This window comes from Manis javanica, chromosome 12, assembly GCF_040802235.1.
Source record: "Manis javanica isolate MJ-LG chromosome 12, MJ_LKY, whole genome shotgun sequence".
In the NCBI taxonomy this organism is placed as follows: domain Eukaryota; kingdom Metazoa; phylum Chordata; class Mammalia; order Pholidota; family Manidae; genus Manis; species Manis javanica.
The window spans coordinates 17,336,952-17,364,254 of record NC_133167.1 but is presented as its reverse complement, the minus strand read 5'-3'; the positions used below and the strand labels follow the sequence as shown (position 1 = coordinate 17,364,254).

The 27,303-nt window shown below is 35.7% G+C and overlaps 1 protein-coding gene across 3 annotated transcripts in view; it reads right to left on the bottom strand.

The window, feature by feature from the left end:
- The window catches only part of USP37 (ubiquitin specific peptidase 37), a 93,702-nt gene that overhangs the window by 52,944 nt on the left and 13,455 nt on the right, over positions 1 to 27,303 (bottom strand). For all 3 annotated transcript variants that reach the window (XM_037016217.2, XM_037016216.2, XM_037016215.2), the window contains exons 5-10: positions 25,550 to 25,650; positions 23,410 to 23,588; positions 23,000 to 23,077; positions 14,688 to 14,785; positions 13,292 to 13,376; positions 6,581 to 6,742 (exon numbers count right to left, since the gene is read on the bottom strand). In XM_037016217.2, the coding sequence (XP_036872112.1) occupies positions 6,581 to 6,742; positions 13,292 to 13,376; positions 14,688 to 14,785; positions 23,000 to 23,077; positions 23,410 to 23,588; positions 25,550 to 25,650 (703 nt within the window). The remainder of the gene's footprint in view (positions 1 to 6,580; positions 6,743 to 13,291; positions 13,377 to 14,687; positions 14,786 to 22,999; positions 23,078 to 23,409; positions 23,589 to 25,549; positions 25,651 to 27,303) is intronic.

Here is a 27,303-nt window from a genome sequence, read left to right as displayed (position 1 = left end):
GTGTCCATCAATGGCAATGGATGAATGGAGAAAGAAAATGTGGTTATACAAACAATGGAATATTACACAGTCACAAAAAGAACCAATCTTGACAACTGTGACAACATGGATAGAGCTTGAGGACATGAAGCTAGTGAAGTAAATGAGAGAAAGACAAATATTGTATAATCTCACTTATGTGTGAAATCTTAAGAAAAAGAAAAAAAAAAAGAACTCACATAGAATAGATTCTTTTAGCTCAAGGCAAGTGGGCGTGGGGAGTGGGGCAAAATGAGTCAAGGAAGTTAAAAGGTACAAACTTCTGATTGTAAGTCATGGGGATGTAATGTACAGCATGGTGACTATAGTCCATAACATTGTAACACATATCTGCAAGTTCCCAGGAGAGTACATCAAAAGTTCTCATCACAAGAAAAAAATTTTTTTTAACTATGTGGTGATGGATGTTAATTAGACTTGCTGTGGTGATCATCTTTCAATATATACAAATATGGAATCATTGCGTTGTATGCCTAAAACTGATGATAATGTTATAGTCAGCTACACCTCAATAAAAAATAATTTTAAAAAGTCAGTATTGGAAGCTTTCTTTCATTTTCTACACTCTGAAGCAATTTGCATAGGATTGGGATTCTCAGGTCTCAAGATTTAACAGAATTTCTCTGTGAAATCACTTGAGTCGTTTGTGGGAGCAACTGGACAGATTTCTTTTTTCTCTATAGCAATAGGTTTTGGTTTTTATTCCTCTACAGGATTAAGTAAACTGTTAAGTAAACTGTATTTTCTAAAATAAGTATGCACACTTCATCTGTATTTTCTAATTCTTTTTGCTTAGAGAAGTACAAAATAGTCTCAAATGAAATTTAACTTTCTCTATATTAATACTTCTCCCCTGTCATATCTTACTCTGTATATGTGGTGTTTTTTTTGGTATCATTAATATACAATTACATGGGCAAAATTATGGTTACTAGACTCCCTCCATCATCAGTCCCCACCACATACCATCACTGTCCATCAGCATAGTAAGATGCTATAGAATCACTCCTTGTCTTCTCTGTTATACTGCTTTCCACACCCCTCACCTACAGTATGTGTGCTAATCATAATGCCCCTTTTTCCCACTTAACCCTCCCTTCCCACCCATCCTCCCCAGTCCCTTTCCCTTTGGTAACTGTTAGTCCATTCTTGGATTCTGTGAGTCTGCTGCTGTTTTGTTCCTTCAGTTTTTTCTTTGTTCTTATACTCCACAGATGAGTGAAATCATTTGATACTTGTCTTTCTCCGCCTGGCTTATTTCACTGAGCATAACACCCTCTAGCTCCATCTGTACATGTGTTTTTATCTTAACTAAAAGAGAGGCAATTTAGCTATGTTGTTAATTTTTTCAAGTATCCATATTTTGATGTTAATGTAATCTGTTTTTCAGTTCTCTACCTCATGCAATTCTCACTTTTATCTTTCTTATTTTCTTGCTTTTGTTCTTTGGTTTACTTTGTTCTTTCATTTTGCTTGTTTTGAATTTGGAATTCATTTATTTTCATCCTTTCATCTGTACTAATATAATGTTTATATGACTATGATTTTTCCTCTGATTGCTACTTTAAATATATCCCATAGATTCTGATGTATAGTGTTTTCATTATCATTCATCTTCAGAACATCTGTAATTTGTGTTTGACCTAAGGGTCATTTAATGGGGTTTTTAGAATTAGTTGGAAGGTGCCTTTTGATAGTCTCATGTTTAATTTCTAGTTTTATTTCACTGTGAGCAAAAGATGCTACTTCTCATTTATTGAGCCTACTGATTTTTCCTTTGTGCCCTAATATATTAATTTTTGTGAATGTTCCATGTGCTTAAAAAGGTTTATCTTCTATTATCAGAGTACAGAACTTTATATCCACAGATCTACCTGATTAAGTTATTTAGATCTCTGTTTTACACATTCAACTTTATCAGCTATCAGGACTGTAACCTTTGCTTTTTTTTCCCCATCAGACTGCTAAATCTCTTCTCCTTTATTTTAAAACTTTAAAAATCACTGTTTTAGGTTCATCTCTAGTATACAACAGAGTTGACTTTATAAGCCAATTTGAAAATATTTTTCTCTTATTAGGTGTGGTACTCCACATTTCCTGATATGACTGGATTCAACTGTCATACCGTAATTTTACTTATTTTTCCAGTGTGTTTTAGAATTATTTTTGTTTTTAAAGAGGATTGAATGTTTTTAGTTGTTATATCTGTATTTATACTTTTAAAAATAGTATCCTAACCCTTGTTTCTAATGCTTTTTAAAACTCATCTGTCCCTCTTAAATGGCATCCTTAGACTCATACTTATTACTTATGACTCAATCTTCATTCATTTTCCTTTTTCTCTCCATCCATTTTCTTCTATGTGTTCCTACCATTGTTTCCAGTCTTAACTCTGTAATTGAATATACGAAATGCTCATCATCTCTCTCTTGTCACCGCTTGGTTGAAGCTCATACTCTGTAGAGTCCTCAGGAAGAGCATTACGTATACAGTATGCTGAGTTCTTCCACTTTAAAATTTCTCTAGCCTGCACTCTTTTTTCTTCTAAAGAATACAGTCAATACAGTGTAGCACAGAGAAGGCAAATAGTGACTGTGGCATCTTACTACACTGTTGGGCAGTGACTGCACTGGGGTATGGGTAGGACACGATAACATGGGTGAATGTACTAACCACATTGTTTTATCATGTGAAACCTTCATAAGAGTGTATATCAATAATACCTTAATAAAAAAAGAATACAGTCAATAATAATATTGTAGTAACTTCAGAGGAAAACTAGACCTATTAAGGTGATCATTTCATGACACATAAAAATACCAAATCACTGTTGTAGACCTGAAACTAATATAATACTGTATGTCAACTTAAAAAAAAAAAAAGGAATGGTGTAATCTGCCAATAAATCTTTAAAAAGGCCATGCTGTAATGAATTAGTAATAGACCAGTGATTTGGTCTGGATGTTCCCTGCCTGGCCTCACTGCCTGGGTCCTAGACAAAGCACGGAATCTGAGAGCACATTACCAAAGGAGAGTCTTGCTGAGTAATGTGAAGTTGTCAGCCCCAACTAACAGGGTCTTCTCCAACCAAATACTCTCTCTACATGCAATGTCAAATTCATTTTCAATAAAAACAGGTCCTTAGAGGTCACCTTTTATTGGTGGCTAGTAAAGTGTACTACAGCAAAGGGCCTGCCATAAGTGGCTTGTACCAATCAGCTCATTCATATTCCCCATGAGCTCTGCATAGATGTCTGGTCTCCTCAGCTGGGTCTGACAAAACAATTTCTGGCCAAGGTGGAAGACTCAGTGATGTAGGAACATATCCTTGTGAAATGAAGTACTCTATAAACTGAACCTTTGGTAAGTAGACCATAAAGAAGCCACTCCAGGCGGAGGGTCTCAGGATGCTAGACTTGCACACAAAAGCCTGAAGGTGCCAGGCAGAGCCGAGGCCTCCATGGCTGCTGCCATTCTTCCCTTAGCCTACCCAGCATTCTTCACACCTTGGATTAGCACAAAAAGCTCTCTTCATCCTTTCTTTCATCAAGTTCCTTTTTTTGTCTTGCTTTGAATGATGACTTTGCGAAGTCTGGTGTCAGCCTATTTCTCTTGCCCTTGCAAATTATTTCATCTTCTTGACTCAAGGAAATGAGGATTTTCCCTTAAAGTCTAATAGCTGTACTAAGATGTATCTGACTATTCAATTTTCCAGGTGCCTGGAGGATTCTTTCACTGTATACATTCAATAATTTATTTCTGGGAAGTTTCTCTCAGTTTTAGTTTTAAATATTAGTTCTATTTCACTGTTTTGATTTGCCTCTTCAGGAGCTCTACTTACTTACATGTAACATGGGACCTTCCTTGCCCGTTTTCCACTTCAACCACTTTCTCTCTCACTGTTTATACTTCTTCATCTCACTTTATCCTTCTCAGTTGTTTTTTTGTTTTTGTTCATGGCCCTCATTAAATTCTCATTTGAATTTACTTCCCCTTGGGGACCTTCAATTTAGACTTAATTTGTGATGTGATGTTGTCCTTCTTGTTCACCTTTTCTGAGTTCAAGCAACTGTCATTTTTTCCTACTTGTCCGTTTTGATTCCTAGGTTTGAATCCCTGATTCATGGTGCTTTTCTCATTTCTTCAAATGATTGTTGGAGAATAGTTAACTCAGTTTTGAGTGGCATATAAATTATCTTACAGTTAATGTTGGTTTTGGGGGTAGAATTCTTATTGGCCTAAGTCTTTTATGTTTTGTTTTGTTTTTTACAGTTTTGTAGGAAGCAGCCTGATTTTTACATTCCTACTCATTTTGAGGATAGGGTTCCTAAGCACACTTTCTCCTGTTAGCTTAATAAAGTGCGATTTCTTTAATGAATGGTGGTGGTGGTGACGGTGGTGGCAGGAAGAGAAGGAAGGGTTGACATGTCTTGTTCATCTTTTATTTCAGTCCAAACCTTAATTTTCCTCTCATTTTTTCTTTTTACTTCTAACTCAAGTCTCCAGATTCAGCTGGTTCTTTCCCCACAAGTAATGCTTCTTTGAGACTGCTGCTTCTGATACCAGTTATTTTCAAGCCCCTTTCTTATAACCAGTACTGAAAACTATGAAGATCTGGACCTATATTCAGTATTTTGGTACTTACTTTTTTAATCTCCTTAAAAATGATTTTTTTCTGTGCTTCATCTAAGTCTTCTACTTCTGTATATTTTTTTCATGGAATCTCTTAAGCCTCCTGCCCTCCATTGTCAGCACCACAGGCTCAGAGCAGTGGGAAACAGGAACACTGCTGGAATTTGGTTTGCTTTTCTACTTAGTTGTTTGAAGTGATGACATTTTTTGTCTCCTAGTGATGCTGAAGGTTTTAAGTGCTTTTCTTTGTACTTCTCATTCATTTTATGTTTTCTGGAGATTTGTGGGGAACACTGAAATTAGGTAGCTTTCTTTCCTATAGATCTGAGTTTTCTACTTAAAAAAAAAAATTTTTTTTTTTAAGGATTCCTTAGTCCTGAGTATTTAGCTTACTGGAAATACTACACTCTAATTCCTGGAATAAGTTTTAAAAAAGGAAAGCTGTATTTCTAGAGATGGAGTACATGGGTACAGGTACTATACAGAAATTAAAGGAACAATGGCGGCAGACAGTGAGTTTGGAGTACCAAGGGTGGGTAGTTCTTGAATATATCAAAGTACTCTGAAGGTGGTAAATGACAGAGACCAGAAATAAACAATAAAATACACAAGGGGAGACAATAAGAAAATGAGACAAATAAAATCAAGGTAGACAGAGATAAGATGTGGATGAAAAATAGTAATAAAAAGGAAATAAATAAAAGTAACATAAGAATGCTGTTCAGTAAGGGAACAGCAAGATAATAATTTGAGGCAGATCAATCAGAATGAAGAACAAATATTTTAGAAGACAGAGCAGAAGAGGCTCAGAGAAAGGAACAGGTAAGTGAAGAAGTGAGATGTTCTCACTGAAAATTTTATATTGTATTCTACTAAGGTATGAAGCATGTAAACTACTATGGATAAACCAAAGCAGCAAACACAACTCATTCAAGTAGAAATATAATCTTTACTGGTAGAAAAACTGAGTGAAAGTAAAAGCATACAAGCTGGTAGAGGTTTTGGGAGAGCAATCTGGTATGAGTAATAAAAAACTCCAAAGTGCCTTCCTTAGTCTTAACAATTCCTCTTCCAAGAATTTTATCCTATAGAAAAGTTCAAGCAAATATTAAAAACATATAAACAATCTAGCTAGGACTGTAACTGGAAAAAAGGGAAATCTAAATGCACACTAAGATGACTGAAGGTTATAAAATGAGGATGCCCATGATTTAACTGGAATGAAAAAATTAGGGAACAGAGAAATAATATAGCATAATGGCTAAGAATGTAAGTTGAGCCCAACAACCTAGGTTTACTACTACTGTACTACTGACTGCATCACCTTGGGCAAATGAATTAACTTCTCTAAGCCTTAGTCACTTCATCTGTAACAGAAGATTTTAATACGTCTAATCACAGAGCCACTACAGGGTTTAAAGAAAGCATTCATTTAAACACTCAATTTGAAGTGAAAACATTTCACTTTCTTCTCTGCTTACTTGTTCCTTTCTCTGAACCTCTCTTCTTCTGTCTTCTAAAATGTCTACCTTCCAGTTTAATCAATTTAAACAGTTATTACACGATGATCTCTTTTTTTGGGTCTGTTAAATAAAAATCTAAGCATGAAGAGGCTGGGGTGGATAGAAATATAACAATGTTGAAGTATCTCAGGAGTAAAATAAAGTGTATGGGATTAGATGCTTTTTTGATTTATGATGAATATGGTATTATTTATATTTTTCAAAGTACAAAAATTAGAGGCCAGATAATGGATTTAACATTATTGATATGATAAATCTTTAATTAAGTGAGCAAATATTTTAGAACTGCAATTAATATGACTCCTTTCATCATTTTTACATCAAGCAAAACATACTTCAGTTGAATCACTTTATAAAAAGAAGGCAAAATAAAAGAATTTACCTACCCTTGCAGTTGTTGCTGTTGGTGAGAGGAAAGGGGCACTCTTGGTTTGTTCCAGCCAGTGTAATCCTGGTTACACCTCAGTTTTTTAACAGAAAGAGGAGCTGGCTGAGGAAGAAATCCCAAACTTCTTTTGGCAGAGGGAGTTTGGCTTGAAACATTAGTCCTATAAAAATGAATGGATAATGAAGAAGCAAAACATTTTAAGAGGTACTTTCTCCCTAGCAGATTCAGAGAAGTCAATGTATAGGGAAAAAAATCCTAAATTTGGGGAAATATCAGTAATGATCACTTGGGGAAAAAAATTCCACAAATGTGAATCAGTAAATGTGTTGACAGAGAGTGAAAAAGACATATAATACTATACCTACTTAACCTATAATCAAAATAACTCAAATATGGCTTGAGAAAAACTATAGTTTTATTTTTTTATTTACACTTATGCACTTAATTGGTATCATACATTAGTTTACTTAATTTGAACACAATGACATAGTTAACTTTTTCCACTATTACAAATAATAACAGAAAACAAATATTCTTAGCCAATCTCCATGTGAACTTCCTATGGTTTATATGTTAAGCAGTGAAAACATAGGAAGTATTTTCAATTTTAACTTTAAATTTTCCTAGATATTGTAACTGTTTTCCAAACAGGCTATACCAATATACATGTTTCCAATGGAGAATTTCCACTTTTTCACATGGTCCCCATTACATTATTATTAATCTAATGAGTAGAACATGATCTCTTTATTTTACTTTGCATTTTCCTGATTGCTACCAAAACTGAACATAGCTTTATAATTGTTTACTCTTCTCTGAACTGCTTTTGTGTATCCTTAGTTTTATTTTGGGTTCTTAATGATTTATAGCTTTTAAATATATTCTGTGTTCTAATACTCTACTATATATTTTAAGTTTTTACATAATGAAACTTATCAACCTTTTATGGTTTACATTTTTCTATCTTGCTTAAGAATTATTCTGTAATGTAAAGTCACATAGATGTTTTCTTATATTTTCTCCCACAATTTAAAAATCTTTTTTTCCCTTCCATTTAGGTCTTTAATCTGCTTGCACTTTTTTTTCCCCCACATATTGTTAAGTAGAAATATATATGAAAAAAAATATTTTTTAAGGAAAAACTAATTGTCCCAAATGGCTTTTTTGTCTGGCGAGGACATCTGTTAGCCACTGTTTGTTTTTTTACTTAAAACAAAAAAAAATTGTGACATAAAATACTTACAGAAAAGTGTATAAAAATTGAATGTGTGTCACTGTGGTTCAGGATGTTGACAGTGAGGGAAGTTGTGCATGTATGGGAACAGGAGATAGAGAGGAACTCTTTACTTTCTGTTCAATTTTGCAAACTGTTCTAAAAAATAAAATGTCAATTAAAAAAATGTGAAGCTTAAAAAATTTTTATAAAGCAAATACCTACTTAACAACTCTTTAATATATATATGTATTTTTTTTAAGTGCCTTTTCCCAATCACAATCCTGTTCCTATACCCTAAAATTTATCAATAGCTTTCTCTCAGTTTATCTCTTACAATACACTCCTAAAAATTCTAGCTTGGACAATGAGTGGTATATTTGTTTCCCTCTGTTTACTTTCAACCTTTCTTGATTTTCATATTGTAGTTGTTTCTCTTTTAAAAAGCATATAGATTATTTTTCTTCCTTCATAATCTAGTCTTTCTTTTTAACTGGAAAATTTAGTATATTTATATTTAATGTCATTATTGATTTGGGGTAGCAACTGTTTTAATATCCTTGTCTACTAATTCTATCATCTGTGTCATTTCTCTGTATTTGTTGATTAATTTTTCTCCTCCATATGAGCTGTATTTTCCTGCTTGTTTGTATGCCTAGTAATCTTTCCTTGGGTGCCAGAGAATGTCAATTTTATCTTGTTGGGTGCTGAATATTTTTTACTTTCTACAAATGTTATCTTGAGTTTTGTTCTGGGATGTGGTTAGGTTACCTGGAAACAGTTTGATCTTTTTGGGCCTTGCTTTAAGGTCTGCGTGAGGGAAAAGAGCAGCAATTAGTCTAGTGATAGTTTTCCCTCACTAGTGAGCCAAGACCATCCTTAGCATGCAAACTGCTGCTATTAGGGACCAGAAACTATGCCTGGCTTTATGTGAACTCCTAGTATTATTCCCTTAGATCCTTTTGGGTGGTTCTTTCCCTGGTCTTGGCTAGTTTCCTCACCTGCAGATAAGCTGATCAGCACTCAAGTGAATAGGTATTCAAGGTGGCCCTCTGCAGATCTCTATAATCTTCGTGCAGCTTTCCCTTTAGTACTCTGCCCTGCGAACTGTAGCTGCCTTGGCCTCCCCAGATTCCTACCTAGCTGTTTCAACTCAGAAGTGCACAGTGCTCTCTGCTCAGTTCCCCTTCCTTGTATGGCAGCCTGGGAAATTTCTCAAGGAAGCAAGCTGCAGTTTCAAAGCTAATTAATTGTTTCCTGTCTCTCAGGGACCACTGTCCTTTAATGCCTCATGTCCAATGTCTTGAGATCCATGTATTCATATATTTTGTCCAGGTTCTTAGTTATTTCATGAAGGAGGGAAAATCTGGTCCCTGTTACCATCTTGACCAGAGAGGCGTCTTTAACTTTTTAATATGCCTAACTTAACTGTGGCTTTCTCTCAAACAAGAAAAAGAACTTAAAATGTCTACTTCTCTGTATTTTTCGCATTTTTAAATTTTTTTCTTAATGTCTAGTATTTTATTATTTTGTGCTTTTAATCCTACCATTATCCTTATTGTAGAAAAACTATTAAAGTGTATTTGGATGCATAGAATAACCCTGGAAGGATGAAAGTTACTTCTGCAAAGACAAAATGAACAACTAGGAGTTAGAAAAGAAAGGGAGGCTTATTTTTCACCATGCACCCCATAACTTTTTATGTTTCTGCAATTTGTACTTATTATACAAAAGATATTTTGAAAGTATTTTGGTTTTATGCTTTCCCAATTTTTTTGCTCACTGATATTCATGTCCACTTCTTTGTTCAGTCTGCTTCTCACTGGACAAATTCTGCCTTTGTATTTCTAAAAATAGCATTATTTGCCTACATTCTTAAATTATAATTCTTTGATTCTATCACTCCAATGTCTTCTGTTCCTATTATTGCTTGTGTCAATTTCTAACACTTTAAAATATTTTAACCAAGTACTAACCAATACATCCTTATATAGATGATGTATTTTCTTTCTAGTAGCTTTTAAAATTTCTTTACCCATCATCTTTTGGGTTTTTATAAAAAATATATTTGCTATTTGGCATTTGTTGGGGCTTATCAGTGTGTGGACTTTCATCATTTTCATCCACTATTTCTTTGAGAAATTCTTTACCTTTATTCTCCTTAGCCTTTTTTTCCAAAATGCTATTAAGACACAGAGGGTAGACCACGGAGCCCAACACACTCTCTTCATTTACATTTACCATTTTCTCTCTGGGCTGTATTCCATGATCATGCCTTCTTGATGTACTTAGTGGATGCCCCAGTCTGGACCTCTAATCTGCATAGTGCTTTTTTATTTTAGGTGGTTCAGAATTCTTGCCCCCATGCAGGTAATAATAAAGCAGATGCCAATCACTGCAATTCCCATTTTTGTGTATTTCCTCTCTGCTTAGGGAGCATGGGGCAAGCAGCAGATTTATAGTTCCAAACCCAGGTAGTTATACAGAAAAAGTGTTCTGCTTTGGTTTAGCAGCACAGAGATTTTTAGATACCTAGCTTCATATAAGAAATCAAGTTCCCTAGAGGGTATTATGCTCAGTGAAATAAGTCAGGCAGAGAAAGACAAATACCAAATGATTTCCCTCAGTTGTGGAGTATACCAACGAAGCAAAACTGGAGGAACAAAATAGCAGCAGACTTACTCCAAGAAGGGACTAGTGATTACCAAAGGGGGGGGGGTGGAGAACGGGACTGTAATATCATGATTGGTGCACATGGTGTGTGCGGGGTCACGGGGAAGACAGCGTAACTCAGAGAAGACAAATAGGGACTCTGTGGCATCTTACTACACTGATGGACAGTGACTGCAGTGGGGTGTAGGGGACACTTGATAATAAGGGTGAATGTAATAACCACATTGTTTTTCTTGTGAAACCTTCATAAGAGTGTATATCAATACCTTAATTTAAAAAAAAAGAAAAGAAAAAAAATCAAGTTCTGGTCTGGGGTCATGTTCAGTTCCCAAGCTCATATTTTGAAAACCAGGCCCTAAATACCTGACTCCAGTGATGGCTTTCAGCTTTTACTCAATATTAGTTTGCTCATTGGTCTGGAAATGTTCACCTTATATTTGAGTGCAGCTTTGCATTAAAAAAATATTTTTTTCCCTTAGTCATTCCTATGTGCAATGAATATGCTCATCCTATTATTTTGAGAAGAAATCTATGATTTAATAAATCATTTGCAAATCAAACTTAGTTTTTTTAAACTTACTTTAAGAGTCTTCTAATAAGTAGAAATACATCAAGTTTCCTCTCTCTGAAATTGTTAAATAACTTAATTACTACTACAGTCACAAGGTGCTTAACAGATACCACCCAAGGCTGAATATACCTAAAAATACAGTACCAAATTCTTTCTCTCACCTTAATCATTTTATAGAAATAATCAAGATATTTTTCCACTCTGAATTAAATTCAAATAAAAAAAACAAAATGTGAGTTAACAGGTCATTATATAGCATATCTATTATATACCACCATTACCCTCAATTACTCCTTTACGATTGCCCCTGTGTTACATTCTGTGATCATACATTCTTAACAAGTGCTTAGCAATTGTCTCACATGTTTATATCTAATACATCTCAAAAAATTTAATCTACATCTATAGAATCAGCAATTTCTGACTAGCTTTTACTAGCAAAAGAGACTTGCTAATATGAAACTAGTTTTAAAGAAAACACCTTAACGTTTGGCAGTAGTTTAACAAATACATAGGCAACAAAGGCAATTTAAAAATGCCTCTCAAGAATATACAATGGGAAGAAACAGTCTTTTCAGTAATTGGTACTAGGAAAACTGACAGCCACATGCAAAAGAATGAAACTTGAATCACTGTCTTAACACCACACACAAAAATAAACTTGAATTAAAAGACCTAATATAAGATCTGAAACTTTAAAACTCCAAAAACATAGGAAGTAAACTCTTAAACATCAGCATTAGTAATTTTTTTCTGGTGATAGTTCCTTAAGCAAGAGAAAATAAAAGCAAAAATTAAAAAGTGGGACTCCATCAACTAAAAAGCTCTGCACAGCAAAGGACACCATCAACAAAGCAAAAAGGAAACCTACTGAATGGGAGAGGATATTTGCAAATGATATATCTGATAAGGGGCTAACATCCAAAAATACTAAAAAATTTATATAACTGAACAACATCAAAAAGCAAATAATCCAACTAAAAAATGGGCAGAGGACCTGAACAGACATTTTTCCAAAGAAGACATATAGATGGCCAACAGACACATGAAAAGATGCTCAATATCACTAACCATCAGGGAAATCCAAATCACAACCACAATGATGTATCACTTCACACCAGTCAGAATGGTTAATATCAACAAGACAAGAAATGACAAATGTTGGTGAAAAAGGAACACTCAAACACTGTTGGTAGCAATGTAAATTGGTACAGTGACTATGGAAGGAGGTATGGAGGTTTCTCAAAAACCTAAAAATAGAAATACCATATGACCTAGCAATTCCACCCCTGGGAATTTACCTAAAGAAAACAAAATCACTAATTTGAAAAGGTATTTGCACATCTATGTTCATTGCATAAGTATTTACAATGGCCAAGATATGGAAGCAATCTAAGTGTCCACTGACAGATGAATGGATAAAGATGTGGTACATATTTCCAACAGAGTATTACTTCATCATTATTCTTACCATTTGCAACACATGGATGGACCTAGATGGTTACAATGCTCAGTGAAATAAATCAGAGGTATACAAAAGATTTTACTTATATGTGGAATCTAAAAAACAAAACAAACCAGAAAGACTCATAGAGAAAAACCTGGTGGTTGCCACAGGGAAGGGGCGAAGGGGAGGGGTAAAACTGGTAAAGGGGATAAAGAGGTACAAACATCCAATTATAAAATAAATTAGTCATGGGGATGAAAGTATAGCATAGAAAATGTAATCAATAATATTGTAGTATCTTTGTATGTTTACAGAAGGCAACTACACTTATCATGGTGAGCATTTAGTAATGTATATACTTGTCAGATAACTATGTTGTACACCTGAAACCAATACAACATCGTATATCAACTATCTTCCAATTTTTAAAAGTTACCTGAAATAATAAATGAAAAAATTAAAAATAATTTTTTAAAAAGCCTCAGAGGAGAGATCTTGTTTATCACTTGGGACAAAGGAAAATACAAAGATCTAGAATCTGATCACATTACCAGTCACCTGTGGCCTCAGTACATATCTTCCTAGATCTCAGTTTATTCATTTGTTGAAAATGTAAAAAGAGCCTGAACTAAAACATTTCCTCAGTACTTTCTAACTAAAATGTTATGAGTCAGTGATTCTCAACAATTTTGTGCTTTAAATTAGGGTATTCACTTAGACCATAATGCACAGCCTATCCCATCATACAGTATTTTGAAGAAGTGAACTCTTCAAGTTCTTCACAAGCCACATAACCAATACATACCTGTCTAGGTTAGTGCTGCCAGAAGAGTAGTCCTTGGATCCAGCTCTGCTGCCATAAAAGGATGAGGACTGCAAAGGCAAAAGCCCTAAAAAAAAAATACACACACAGGAAAAATTTAATTCCTAAATCCACCATTAAAATTCATCTAATAATATAATTATTCATTAAGCCTGTTTATATTTAAGTCTTTTTTCCCCTCTTTCTTTTCATCAGAGTAATATATGTATGTATATGTTGAGATTTAATACTGTGGGAAACATTATAATAGCAACAAATACTCTCCTGCCCCAAAGCTCCATAAATTTTGCTTCTAATTTCTAATATATTTTAAGACTTAGTTTTTCTGATTTCCTCCGTAACACTAGATGTTTCTATATCATTTTAAACAGTATCAATTGAATCCCTATTATAAAAAATCAGAAATTTCTCATTTACATCACCCCTACTCTTGTTCTGTTCTCAGCAACCAATTATAAGTGTTTTTTAGTTCTACTAACTTCTACATTTTGTTCCATAAACCTTATCACTTAATCACTTACTTCTCTCTCCTCTTCCACATCAATTTTTGTGTAAGATGTACCTTAACTTCAACATTGTTAAGGCTTAGTACATCTTTAAGTTTTCTGTTTCCTAACTACTGGTTAATTATAAAAGTTAAAACCATCAGTGAAGTTTACATGATGTATTATTATTTCAGTGGTAAGAATTATATTAGAGAGACTTCTTTCTGTATGAGTCCAATGTCACAACCCTGAACCACTAAAAGGAGAATGTTCCTAGCCTCTTGACCAAATGAATTCTCTTAAACTCTTTAATTTATCAAAATCATGCCAATGTTGAACCATTTGAGCTTGCTTCAATTTAATTTTAGGTTGGCAAAATATTCAAATCAATAGCAGATAACTGAGTCTCTAAGGAGTTCAGAAGATCAGAAAGATATTTAAATGCTGGAAATTCATTGGCAGTCTAGCTTACAGTTTTTGTAAAAACGGGGTACAAGGTGAGCTTAAACAACTGCTTTAGGCAATAATTACAAGATCTTCTGGAACTTCATGTATGTAGCAATATTGATGAACTTTAATTTCAACCATTTTAACTCCTTGAATTCATTCTATGGTCCAATTACTTTGACAAAGGAATTTAATTCTAGGCAGTTAAATAGGAAGAAGGTAAGGCCTACATGCTTTGTAAATAGAGTAATAATTCCCATATTTCTAACACTTTAAAGTATTTTAACCAAGTACTAGACACAATTTGGTACCCAAAAACTAGTACTGAATTATGCAGTATTCCTGTAATAATGTAGAGAGATTATGTCCCAGTTTAGGTTTTTATTTCTAGTCTAATACATCATATAATAAATGAGTATTTTACATAAAGACCAAACAGGACTTACCTGGTGTCCTATTCTCTTCTGACTGCTTCAAACTCAGTTGCTTCTCTCGACTGCTGATTAAATACTTTCTTGAGGGATCTGTCATGGCCTTGTTGTTGCTGCAGTTAACAATTTAACTCAATATACATAGGTGTATAAAGATATAGTTCTTAATTTTAAATGGATTTTTAAAAAATTTACATTTCAAGTGCTGAACTCATTGATTTGCTTGGAAGTTAGGTTACAAGAGGTCAGAGACTTAAGTAAATGAATATCATGAAAGTAAGTTTTCATTACCAAGGCAAAAGGCAATTCAATCCATAACCCTGGTAATAAGGCAAAAATGAAGAAACATTTTCTTTATAAGAAGTCAAACCAGAGACAGTAAAATTACATGGACTTACTTAGCCAAATGCAAGACCAGATGAATGATTCAGCTACTGAGACCAAAAGAATCAAGAGGTAAACTATTCAAGCTTGATACTAAATAGGTTTAAAAAGTAAAACAAAATCCCAAGTGCTCTTATAGTCTGTATGACTTGAAATACTATTTACTAAATGTGAGCATCCTATCAATTAATAGTGATTAAACTATTTTAAGTTCAGGAACACAAAGTCAACATTTCTTATAACCCATTTTTCCCCTATTATTCCCAAACACCTGAACAATATAAGTAGACTGGGTCTGTTCAGATAAATGCCCATGCTTTGATTAAAAGTGCTAATTTTAGGAGAACCATCAATATGTAAATCCTGTAACTGACAACAAAGATGCTCCACCAGATTCCCTTTGACCCCATTTTTGTGTCCTCCCACCCATACCAATTTAGGTATGTTTTCAATAGCCAGTACCTACGGTTCTTCTTCAGAGGACTGTTCTCAAGCTACTGGAGCTACTTTGCCTGCACTCTGAGAGTCACAAGTAAGGTCAAATGCTAGAGCATAGAAGCCCAGTTCCCTTGCTCTGCATTAGAAAACGGTAAGATAAAATTTATATAATAGATTTTCTCTCTGGGATTAGGATGAAGCCTAACTTGGCATGATTTTTCCCTAAGATCCCACTAATGCTTTGTTTCCTATACTTCACTGTCTTGCTTCCCCCACTTCCTTTCTGGTAACCCCTGGAAGCACTTTCTTAATGAATCACTCGCAAATTCATCTGCATTTCAAGGTCTGCTTCTGGGGAACTTGATTTCCTCAGCTGGTACTAGAAATGGGCCTAAGAAAGCACACACTAAAGTCAGGATTCTGGAACTGGACCACTTATTTGGCAATGGCAACAGAAATCCCATTACTGGCAGTAACACCTCTGGCATCCTATAGTGTTACAATTACTAAAACTTTTCATCTGTAGTGAATTGGGATGGAACAGAGTAGAAGAGGATATGGCTTATACATCTCTAGCATTTGAGAAATGTGGTAGACTGAACAATGGATCTTAAAGATCTGGCAATACAGAAATGTTCTAAAACTGGATTACTGTCATGTTTCAACAACTCAATAAATTTACCAAAAATTATTGAACTGTACATTTAAAACAGGTGAATCTTATGGTATGTGAATTGAACCTCATTTAAAAAATATTTAAAAGTTGTTTAAAATATGTCCCAAATTATTCCCTTCCTTGAACCCAATTCCCCCTCCCCCAATCAAGAAATGCAGTCTATTTCCCTATCCTTTAATGGGGCTGGCTTTTTCTTCTTTTGATTTCCCCCCCCAAAAGAATGTGACAGGCATAACAGTGAATAAGTCCTGTTCCTAAGGCTAAAGATCCTAAATCTTATAAATTTCCATTCACTCTCTTGGAACCCTGCCTCTGCTATGAGAATAATTCCAGGCTAACCTGGTAGAAGATGAAATGAAATACAAATGGCCCAATCACCCTCATCACCCCAATCATTAGCCAGCCAACAGCCTGTCTTCGAGTAAAGCCATCCTAGACCAGCCAATTGCTAGTCCACCCATCAACTGACCATGGATGCATGAGAAAATGAAAGAATCCAGCCATAATCAGCTAAGTCTGGCCCAAATAAGCAGAACCACTCCAGTGACCATCAACTCATAGCAGTAACAGTTACTGTTTTAAACCACCATGTTTTGAGTGGTCTGTTATACAGCAATAGATAACTGATACAAGTAATATGAGGTGAATAATCATCATAAAGACTATGAAACTGGCTGGTTTTGCTATGAGTGTTGATCTAATCAAGGGAGAAAAACGATAGGCTCAGCTGAGCTAATTATCAACTTAAAGACAAAGACACCATGCAGAATCCCTAATCCAAGGAGAGTTGCAGCCCAGATCCTTAGGTTTCAAGAGCAAGACCATGCTGTCTGCAGCAAGAAATTATACATCATTTGTAAAGTATAGCATGCTACTGGCAAATCACTACCCTGAAAGACATTAAGGGGCTATGAAACCCAAGCTAGGTATCATGAACTGGGTGGGTGCTATGATTTCTCTCAGAATCATATCTACTCTGAACTTGTAAAATCAGGAAATTACAACAGTAATCCATCATAAAATGAGAGTGCTGTATCAGGGATTAGTTCCAAGTAAGCAGGAATAGACAACAAGAACCGAGCTTGTGAGCATTCCCTATGACTAGCTACAAGAGAAAGAAAAAATCTGGGCCTGATTCATGGGTGGGTCACCTCAGTACATCTGTACAAGCTGAAAATGAACTGCTGCTGCACTATAGCCCCACTAAGGGACTGCCCTAAAAGACGGTGGTGAGAGGAAATCTACTATGCAGAGTTTCAGAGGGATACCTCATTGTCTGCTTTGCATGGAGAAGAAAGTGGGTCAGGGACTTGGGAATGGTGGCAAATAGTTTGTATGATGATCAGGGACCTGAAAAGAGCACACCTAGAAGATCAGGGAGAAATGATTTATTGAAGAGATATATGCATAGCTTTATGGAAGTGTGTACAAAGGATGAAGAGGTGTTTCAGATGTTAATGCTCTTACCAAAGAATCCCACTGAAGAGATATTAAACAAACGGGCAGATAACTAGTTCAATAGATGCCAGTCAATCTCTGTACTCAGCCACCCCAATACTTGCACAAAGGGCCCTTGAGTAACAGCACTCGTGACGAAGATAAAAGCTATGTACACACTCTACAGCAGGGGCTCCCTTTCACCAAGCCTGGTTTAGCTACTGCTGCTGCTCAGTGTCCAACTGGTCAGCAGCAGAGACTGATGCTTAGCCCGACAGAGTATTCTCTCTTAAGAAAACCCATCAGTCATTTGGTGACCAATTGATCACATCAGGTTCCTTCCATTCTAGAAAAGGCAGCGAGTTATGAGTGGGACTGGCATTTATCTTAGGTTTGCTTTTAACTTTCCTGCCCACAGTGCTTTGGCTGCACCACTATCTGAGGGCTCCTAAGCATGTGATTTATTACTTACTAACATGAAATCTCACATAACATCATCCTAGAACAAAGAACCTACTTTACGCAAAAGAAAAGGAGATCCAATGGGGGCATACAATCAAAGGATCCACTAGTTACCACAAAATGACACTACCCCAAAGCTGATGGCCTGATGAGGTGTTCCAACAGCCTTTAAAGGTACAGCTTAGGATTCAAGATACAATGTATTACATTTATACAAAATACATGTATCTGGAAACCAAAGAGTAGTAGTAGGAATGTTCCTACTCATTATCATTCTCAATAACCCCCATGGAGAATTGGTGTTTCCTATCCCAATTTAGATTTTGTGGGTCTAGAAGTCCTGGTTGCCAGAGGGGAAACTTTTTCACCAAGGGGGACAGTATGAGTCCCATTTTATCTAAAGCTTTGGCTGCTATCTAGTCATTTTAGGCTCCTTATGACAGCAGATTAACAGGCAAAGAAAAGTTATCCTACTGGCAAGGGTAATTGACTTTATTGTAAGGAGGCAGGGTTGCTGCTATATATATAATGAGAGCAGGAAGAATATGTTTGGAATAAAGGGGTTTCACTAGGGAATCTCTTAGTGCTCTCATGCTCAGTTTTAACTATGAATGGGCAGTTACAGTAACCATGGCCTGACAAGTACATGGTGACCAGGGGCTTGGACCACACAGATAAAGACCTCAGACATCCCACCAGGCAAACCATCCAGACCAGCAGAAGTGTTAGTGAAAGATGCAGCAAATCTAGAATGGATAAGGAGAAGGAGATGATAATATCAGTTATAGCCTCAAGGCTATTTGTAGCCATAAGGACAATAAGGACTGTAGCTTATCCCACTAACTTTCCTTTTATAAGATTCACACCCAGAAATTAGGAAGCACCAATGTGAAGAATCTGTGATCAAATGGAATGAACTTAATAGTGATGCTCCATCAGAGGTCCTCACATCCCTTTTTGTACTTTTCACACCTCCAGACTATGTGTTTTCAAAAGCCAGCACCTGTAGTTCTTCAGAGGACTGCCTTTGAGCTACTTAAAATATTTTGCCATTTAGGCAGAGCCAAAAGCCCTAGGGCAGTTGTTAACCAAAGACTGTGGAATATGGCAACATGAAAGCCCATCTTCTTTACCTCAAGTTGGGACAAGCCCTGCTAGATAAAGATGAAGTTTACTCTCTGTGGACTTTCACCTAAGATCGCACCCTTGGTTGGCTTCCTGTCCTTCTTTCCTCATCCTGTTACTGGTCTTTCCTATTTCTTACTTAAGTCACTTGAACAAGTATATTCATCAAGAGTCTGCTTCAAGGAAGCCCAAACTTCAAACTTCTCCAGTAAACCCAAACTTCAAAAGAATCTAATTATAATGGTGGAACAAGTATAACTAACCCATCAGAGATATACGCCTCATTAGAATTTTAAGTGGAACAACAGGGATGTTCCTAAAGTGTGGCGGATATAGTGGACTGGCATGCAACAGTCCATTACAACTACCTTTTACTTACCTCTCTGTTCTACAGAAGCAAGAAAGCTGAAAACATTTTCTAGTTAGTGTTCGGGATGTGATTTAAGATAAGGCAATAACATGTACTTGTGCAAGATTTGGAGAGTGGAAGTAAGGCAGAGGCCATGTTATTCCATTATTTCTGATGGCAAACATCATCATAGAGGTGTCAAGTTTTTTGTTTTTTTTTTTCGAGAGGGCATCTCTCATATTTATTGATCAAATGGTTGTTAACAACAATAAAATTCAGTATAGGGGGGTCAATGCTCAATGTACAATCATTAATCCATCTCAAGCCTAACTCTCGTCAGTCTCCAATCTTCTGAAGCATAAAGAACAAGTTCTTACATGGTGAACGAATTCTTACATAGTGAATAAATTCTTACATGGTGAACAGTACAAGGGCATTCATCACAGAAACCTTCAGTTTTGATCACGCATTATGAACTATAAACAATCAGGTCAAATATGAATATTCATTTGATTTTTATACTTGATTTATATGTTGATCCCACATTTCTCCCTTTATTATTATTATTATTTTTATTTTTAATAAAATGCTGAAGTGGTAGGTAGATGCAAGATAAAGGTAGAAAACATAGTTTAGTGTTGTAGGAGAGCAATTGTAGATGATTAGGTGTGTGCCTGTAGACTATGTGTTAATCCAAGCTAGACGAGGGCAATAAACCATCCACGGATGCAGAAGATATCTCTCAAAGCAGGGGGGATGAGGTTCTGAGCCTCGAGGTGTCAAGTTTTTAATAGAAGACTTCCAATCTTGACAGTGGCAGCATGGTTCTAGAGATGACAGCTTTCACAACAGCTCCAATTCAGCTGTTAGCTTCACAACAGCCAGGAACATCTCTGGTGACCTGATCTGGGGCATGGTCTCAAAAGCACTCTTGACAGCTTAACCTAAAGCCTTATCTTTTCAGCTTTCCTAATGATTCTGTAAGCTATTTAATACTCTTTATATGCAAATACCTTTGTGAGTAAACTAGCTAGGATGAATTTTGTTCCCCACAACTGGACCTCAATACACAAATTTTGTTACTAGAAGTGGGGTGCTACCATAACAAACCTACTAAGTAGCACTAGCTCAATAGGAAGATAGAGGGTAAGGACACAGATGTTATAGACTAAAAGCTGGTGACTTGTTATATCTCGGCAAAATATTTACAAAACTGTTGTCTGTAATGTCTTGGGAGGCAAACAGCATCCTAAACAAACCTGAAACTCTAAAAGACTGAAACAGTAAAAACACTAGTCTCCAGTTCTGTTAGTGCTTTCTATTGCTTTCAGCAAAGTCCTATCTATCTGAGATAGAGAAATTCAGGCAAGAGCTTGTCATCTTATAATCAAGGATGAAAAGGAATACAGCTCCCTGTGCCAATGGTCTAGAACTGAAATTGGCTGGTAATCTGAGACCATACAGGACCAAAATAATCCAGTTGCTCTGAATCTCAAACTGAGGCAATGATCAAGGTAAGTGGGTAAGTAGTTTCGTGAAAAGACAACTTTCATTTTAATATTAGGGGAAACTGGTTGAGGGGTATACAGAAACATTCTGTATTATCTTTGCAACTTGTCTGTAACTCTAAAATTACTCCAAAGTCAAAAAGTTAATTAAAAAACCAAAACAACAACAAAAAGACTGGCCCCAGTTCTTTCTCAAGCCTGATAAAGCCTGCTTGTTCTACCCTTTAAGAAGCTTCTAGACTTCTAAAACTTCTAGTTATCTACCTAGACACTTTTGAACTTCTAGAAATACACCAGCATAAAACAGTCTACAAAAGCTGCATGGCCACAAACAAGACCAGTCTTCAGAACCTACTTCAGCTATGACCTTGAAAGGCAACAAAAGAAACCTACCAGGAGGTGGCAAAGCCTTAAGTCATACAGAGTACAATTAGCAAGGGAGTTTCTCCAGCAGATAGAACAGATATTGCAATGTGGGCTAACCAAGAACTTACTCCACTGCCTCCACAATTTCTGCACAGCAGTATTTCATCACTGCTGTAGACCAGCGACTCTTCCAGTTTACTATTCATGCCTTTTCTAAATGGAAATTTTTATTGTGTTATCCTGTGCCTTCTCTAGCAATGTATAATGAAATGCGTACAGAGATGGAGTGAAGATGTCTTTTTGTTTTTAGGCACAAGACCATAAGGCACATGGTCCAAGGCACATTTGAATGTTACAGAGAGGATTGCACATCACCCAGAGATCCTGGGCTCTGAGCTGGATGCAATGACTAAATGAGACCTGGAGGCTGTCTTCATTAAGATGAGGGTAAGAATGTCCTTTGTAAGGGAAGAATGGTGAATGGGTATACTTTAATCTATAGCAGTGTTAGTTGTCTCCAAATAATGACTGTACCCTTCTGCCACAATACTAGGATCTGGGCTAGCTTATTTCCCAGACTTTCTTATAACTTGATATGACCACATGACTCTGGCCAATGTGATACATGCCCAAGTGGTATGTACAATTTCCAGCCTAAAGGAAAACAGTATTCCCTCCCTTTGCTCTTTCGTTCCTTTCCATCAATAGGAATGCAGATATGACAGGGGAGGCTGAATCGGCTAACTTGGCTCACAAAATGGAAGCTACTTACTAAGGATGGCAGATCAACAAGATTGAAGGAATCTGAGTCCATGGTGATTGTAATTTCAGATCATCAGTCCTATCATGTATCCAGATTTTTACATCTGTTACAGCAGCAGAACTAAGATCCCCATTATTTTATAAAGTTTCTTAAGCTTTTTTCAACTCCTTTCTGGTGGCCCCTTAACCTCAGATACCAGTTAACTATCAACTGATTTCTGTTATGGTATTGAGGTATTAACTAATAATTGTATAGTAAGTTTTCTCCCCCAAAGACAAAAAGACAAAACAAAACTCCCATGATGAGGAAGAAGACTGTGAGGTGGTGTCTATACTATTATAAGACTACCACCTTTTTGCTCAACCCAGAAAATACCTCTAAATGATTGATGCTCCTTGCCTAGAACCTATGTAGGGTTCAAATCATTTTACTCTTGGCTAAGAAGGTACATTTTCACATGAGTAAGGTAAAAAAAATTTTTATAAATAAAGGAAAGAGGGAAAGGGTTCACACTAAAAGAGTAGCCAACAAGAAATAATCTTTGTAGAGTTCTTTAGCTCTATTCTTCATTTTAGTATTGCAGATAAAAAGAAAAAAGCTAGAAAGGGAGAAGTTCAATGAAATAACCAAAGCAACAGCAACAGACAAATTCTCCCTGTTCAGCCTACAATCTATTGTCAACAAAGCACTTTAAATTCTGCTCTTCTACCTTTAGAATTTTCATCAGTTGAACACCACCCCTCAATCTTCCCTAGTGGTTGTAATTACCAACATAAGAAAACCTGATCTAGTATCATAAAGGTTCTTAAAACAACTTACGATGATGAATCATTTTCCTTAGGGTAATCTTCATTTAACTCTGATCCCGATGATAGCATTCTTTTCCTTTTTTCAGTCCTATAGAGAACAGAGAAAAAAAGGTTATTTTAAGAAGTCATTAATTCCCATCATTAAAAAGTATAAACTGACACACTCAAGGACCAGAACTGTGACAATTCTCTACAATTCTCTACAACACATTTAAATCAATATACTGCATGCTCAACAGGTGTCACTGATATAAACCACATTAGACAAATACCAACAATGCACTCTATACTTTCTTCTTCTAACACTTTACTCCCTGGACAATCTTGTTTTTATCAAATTACTGGTCCTTCTAAAAGGCCTGAGAGACTTTTATAAACATGCACAGCTAATGAATAAGACAGAAAAAAGGTTTATCATACCTATTTTCTAATACCCCTGACCTAAGAGGTGTTGATGTCGACGTCAAAGAGGGGACACTCCGGGTGACAGTTATTCCACTTCCTGCTGCAGTCTTAATCGATCCTCTACCTGGATTACCAAGAACCTTTCGAAATGGAATATCGTCTTTAGTCTCCAAACTTCCTCTTTTTGAAGAGGCCTGTAAGAATAAAGTTTAACATAGCTTAATCTTCAAAATAATTGGCATACTTTTAGACCAGTGATTCACATATGGGGAACTTTAAAAAAATAGCCACAACTGGGGACTCATCTCCAGAGATTCTAGCCTAATTGGTCTGGCGTAAGGCCCATTCATCAGTACTTTTTTAAAAAAGCATTCTAGGTGTCCCTAACCTCCATGTTTTTCAAATGTCAACTATATTTCCCATTTTATTCTTGTTTTTATTAAATGCTGGTCACAATCTACAGAACTGATTTTATAAACCCACTAAAGGGGACCACTTGTGAAAACATAAATATTTGCTCCTGCTAAATATGTTAACTTATACATTAAATATTCCAACACTTTAAACTTCTACCCATAAATGGATGAATCTCAAGGTGATTACACTGAGTGAAAAAGCTAGACAAAAAAAAATTATATACTGATTCTACTTATATAAAACTCTAGAAAATTTGCACACTTAATCCATAGTGACAGAAAGCAAATTTTTTATGGCTTAGGGATAGGGGCCAGAGAGGGAGCAGAAAGGAAGGACTACAAAAAGGGATAAAGAAAATTTAAGGGTTATGGCCATGTTCACAGGTTGATTGTGGTGATGATTTTACACCTAGATTTTACAACTGTACCAAATTGTACAATTCAAATGTGTGCAATTTACTAAATGTCAGTTATACTTGAAATGTAAAAAAAAAAACAACCCTATCTATAAAAAACAAAAATGAAATCTTATTCATGGTTCAGTTCAGTTTAGTAAATGGGCTTAATAATCACCTCTCCACACAGCCAAAGAGAACTCATATGTTTATGTAGAGGAGAGAGTCAAAGCTTCTCTTATTTTACACCTGGTTTCCCTTTGTGAAACAAATTAGAAGACATAGGACTGCTGAGTTGCAATAATGTACAGCAAGTCTCATGGCTGGCTAAATGATGTTTATGAAAGAAAAACCATTTAAAAAGCAAACAGAAGACCTCAACAAAACAGTCTGGTATCATACAGTGGACGGGCAAAGTTCATAATGTAGAACAGACCCAAACAGCTCCAGAGAAATAACAGCAGCAAACATTTATAGAGTTGTTAGGATGCGGTATTATGAGCTAAACACTTTTTTTTTTTTAACTAAAGTAACACTGATATATAATCGTATGAAGGTTTCATATGAACAACATTGTGGTTTCAACACTCATCCATATCATCAAGCCCTCACCCCCACCCCACCCTACATTGTAGTCACTGTCTATCAGCAGTAAGATGCTATAGTCATTACTTGTTTATTCCGTGATGTACTGCCTTCCCCGTGACCTACCTATATTGTGACTGCTCATTATAGTGCCTCTTAATCCCCTTCTCCCACCTCCCCCGACTCTCCCCAACCCCTCCCCTTTGGTAACCATTAGTCCCTCTCAGAGTCTGTGAGTCTGCTGCTATTTTATTCCTTCAGTTTTGATGAGCTAAACACTTTTACATGCATTATCTCGCACAACCCTTAAAATATTATTGCTGTCTCAATTTTACAGATGGGCACTCAGACTGAGGGTACTTAAGGAACTTCTCCCATGACCAACAGCTAGAAAGTGGCAGCACCAGGTCTCAAACCCACATCTAAAACCAATGTTTTTAAAAACTATACTATACTGAGGTTCATACTGACCACATCAAGCGAAGGTTAAACCACATAACCTTTTTACTCATAAACTGTAAGTGACGAATGTGATACATTTTAGAAATATTTTCACAGAAACAGAGATTGAGAGAGCCAAAATGGTAAATGTCAGGTACATGGAAAATATCCTTGATAGATTTACTAGGCATTGTTGATTTACCAATGCCAGAACTACTAGGCATTACATCTAAACCCTACTTCTTGCAATGACCCTGTAGAATGTATGTCTATGATTATTACTCTTTTAAAAAGCTAAGAAGATTCAAATGAACATACCTGATTGTCAGAGTAAGAAAGCTGCCTGTTGGTTTCCTTCTGTGAGGCTCTGCTGCCCAGAACAGCTCCAAAATTACCAGAACCCTGAGAAGGTTTCATGGCTGGACCAAAAACAAAAAATTCTGAATCACTTAAATAGATTTATCATTATTATTGTAAAAGTGAAGAAACACAAATGGGAAGAGATAAAACAAAGTGCTTATCAACCAATTCTTTCTAAGAGAAAGTATATCTGACACATACAGTAATTTAAATTTAGAACTAGAGTTTCAAAAGCAAAAAGTTAACATGCAAAAATTTGGGAATATGTAATAGAAAGATAAAATGTCAAATACAAAAAGAAAATGCTAGAAATCCTGCTATATAAATATTTGGTAATTAACACTGTAGAAAAGTTAGCCACTGTGTATCCATGGCACTGATACTGGATGCCTAAGTAACACGGAGAACCAGTGACAGATACATTTCCAATAATGTATACTCCAAAGCACTCTTGGTATGTTCAGCAAGTAGAATTATCCTATTCCAAAGAAATCAGTGCTACTTTAAAGAACATGCAGGGTACTATATAAATATGAATTTGTATATATTTTAAAATGTATTTTATACTTTAGTCAATTTCCTGCTGGTGATTATCTGGAATGTTTAATTTTTAAAAACTGCAAACCACACTGAACGTCCTTTCATGTATCTTTTTGTACTAATAGGAAGATTTTTTTAGGATAAACTCCTTAGAAGAACTACTGCTGGGGTAAAAGATGTACAATTTTAAACTACATGCTATCACCACTTATTCCTCCAAAAATACTCTAGTTCCTACCGAGTGTATGACAGTACCTTGCTTCCCCTCGTACTACTACCAATGTGCACTTGCTTAATTAACTACTGTGAGGTTGAGATGTTTTTTTGTATTTAAGGGCCACCGATTTTTCTTCCTGAATTTCTTATATGCACTTTTTGTCCATTTCTCTACTAGATTCTTTTCCACACTTGGAAATAGGTCTTTGTATATCAGCAATATTAACTCTGTGACTGTGGCTGGTATTTTCTTCTTTTTTTTTCCTTGCCACAGAGATCACTTAAACTTTTTACATATTCCAAGTTATAAATCTTTTCCTTTATTGATTCTGGATTTTGTATAATGTTAAGAAAGGTCTTTTCCTTCCAGATATTATGTTAAAATCTACTCTCCCCTTTTACTAATATTTTTATCATTTTATTTTTTATATTCAAATCTTTGATGATGTAAAATCTACTTAGATGAAACAAGTGAAATAAGGTTCTAGCTTTACTCTCTCTTCTTAAATGGTAGTTGTTTGACCTATATTTTTTCCACAGATTTGAAATGCCACACATATGTTAAATGCTTTAATAGTATTTTTATGTTAATTACTTATTCTGTTTTCTGCAAAGTATATACTCCACTTTGGGGCAGCTAAAGGAACTAAACCTGAAAGATTAAACAGCTTGCCCAAGGGTACAGAATAAGTTAAGTCCATGGCTAGCTACTCTAATAACAGCAGTGACTTACTGAGTGCTTATCATGTGCCAGTCATTATTTACATTTATGAGCTCTAATTCTTTAATAAAACCTGAAATTAAGGTGATATAACTGATTTTAGAAATGAGGAAACTGAAACTCAGAGTCATTAAGTGACTTGCCCAAAACCACACAGGAAATAACAGAGCTAGGATTCAACCCCAAATCTGTTCATGACTAAAGATCATATTTTTCCATTATGCCATGTTGTTCA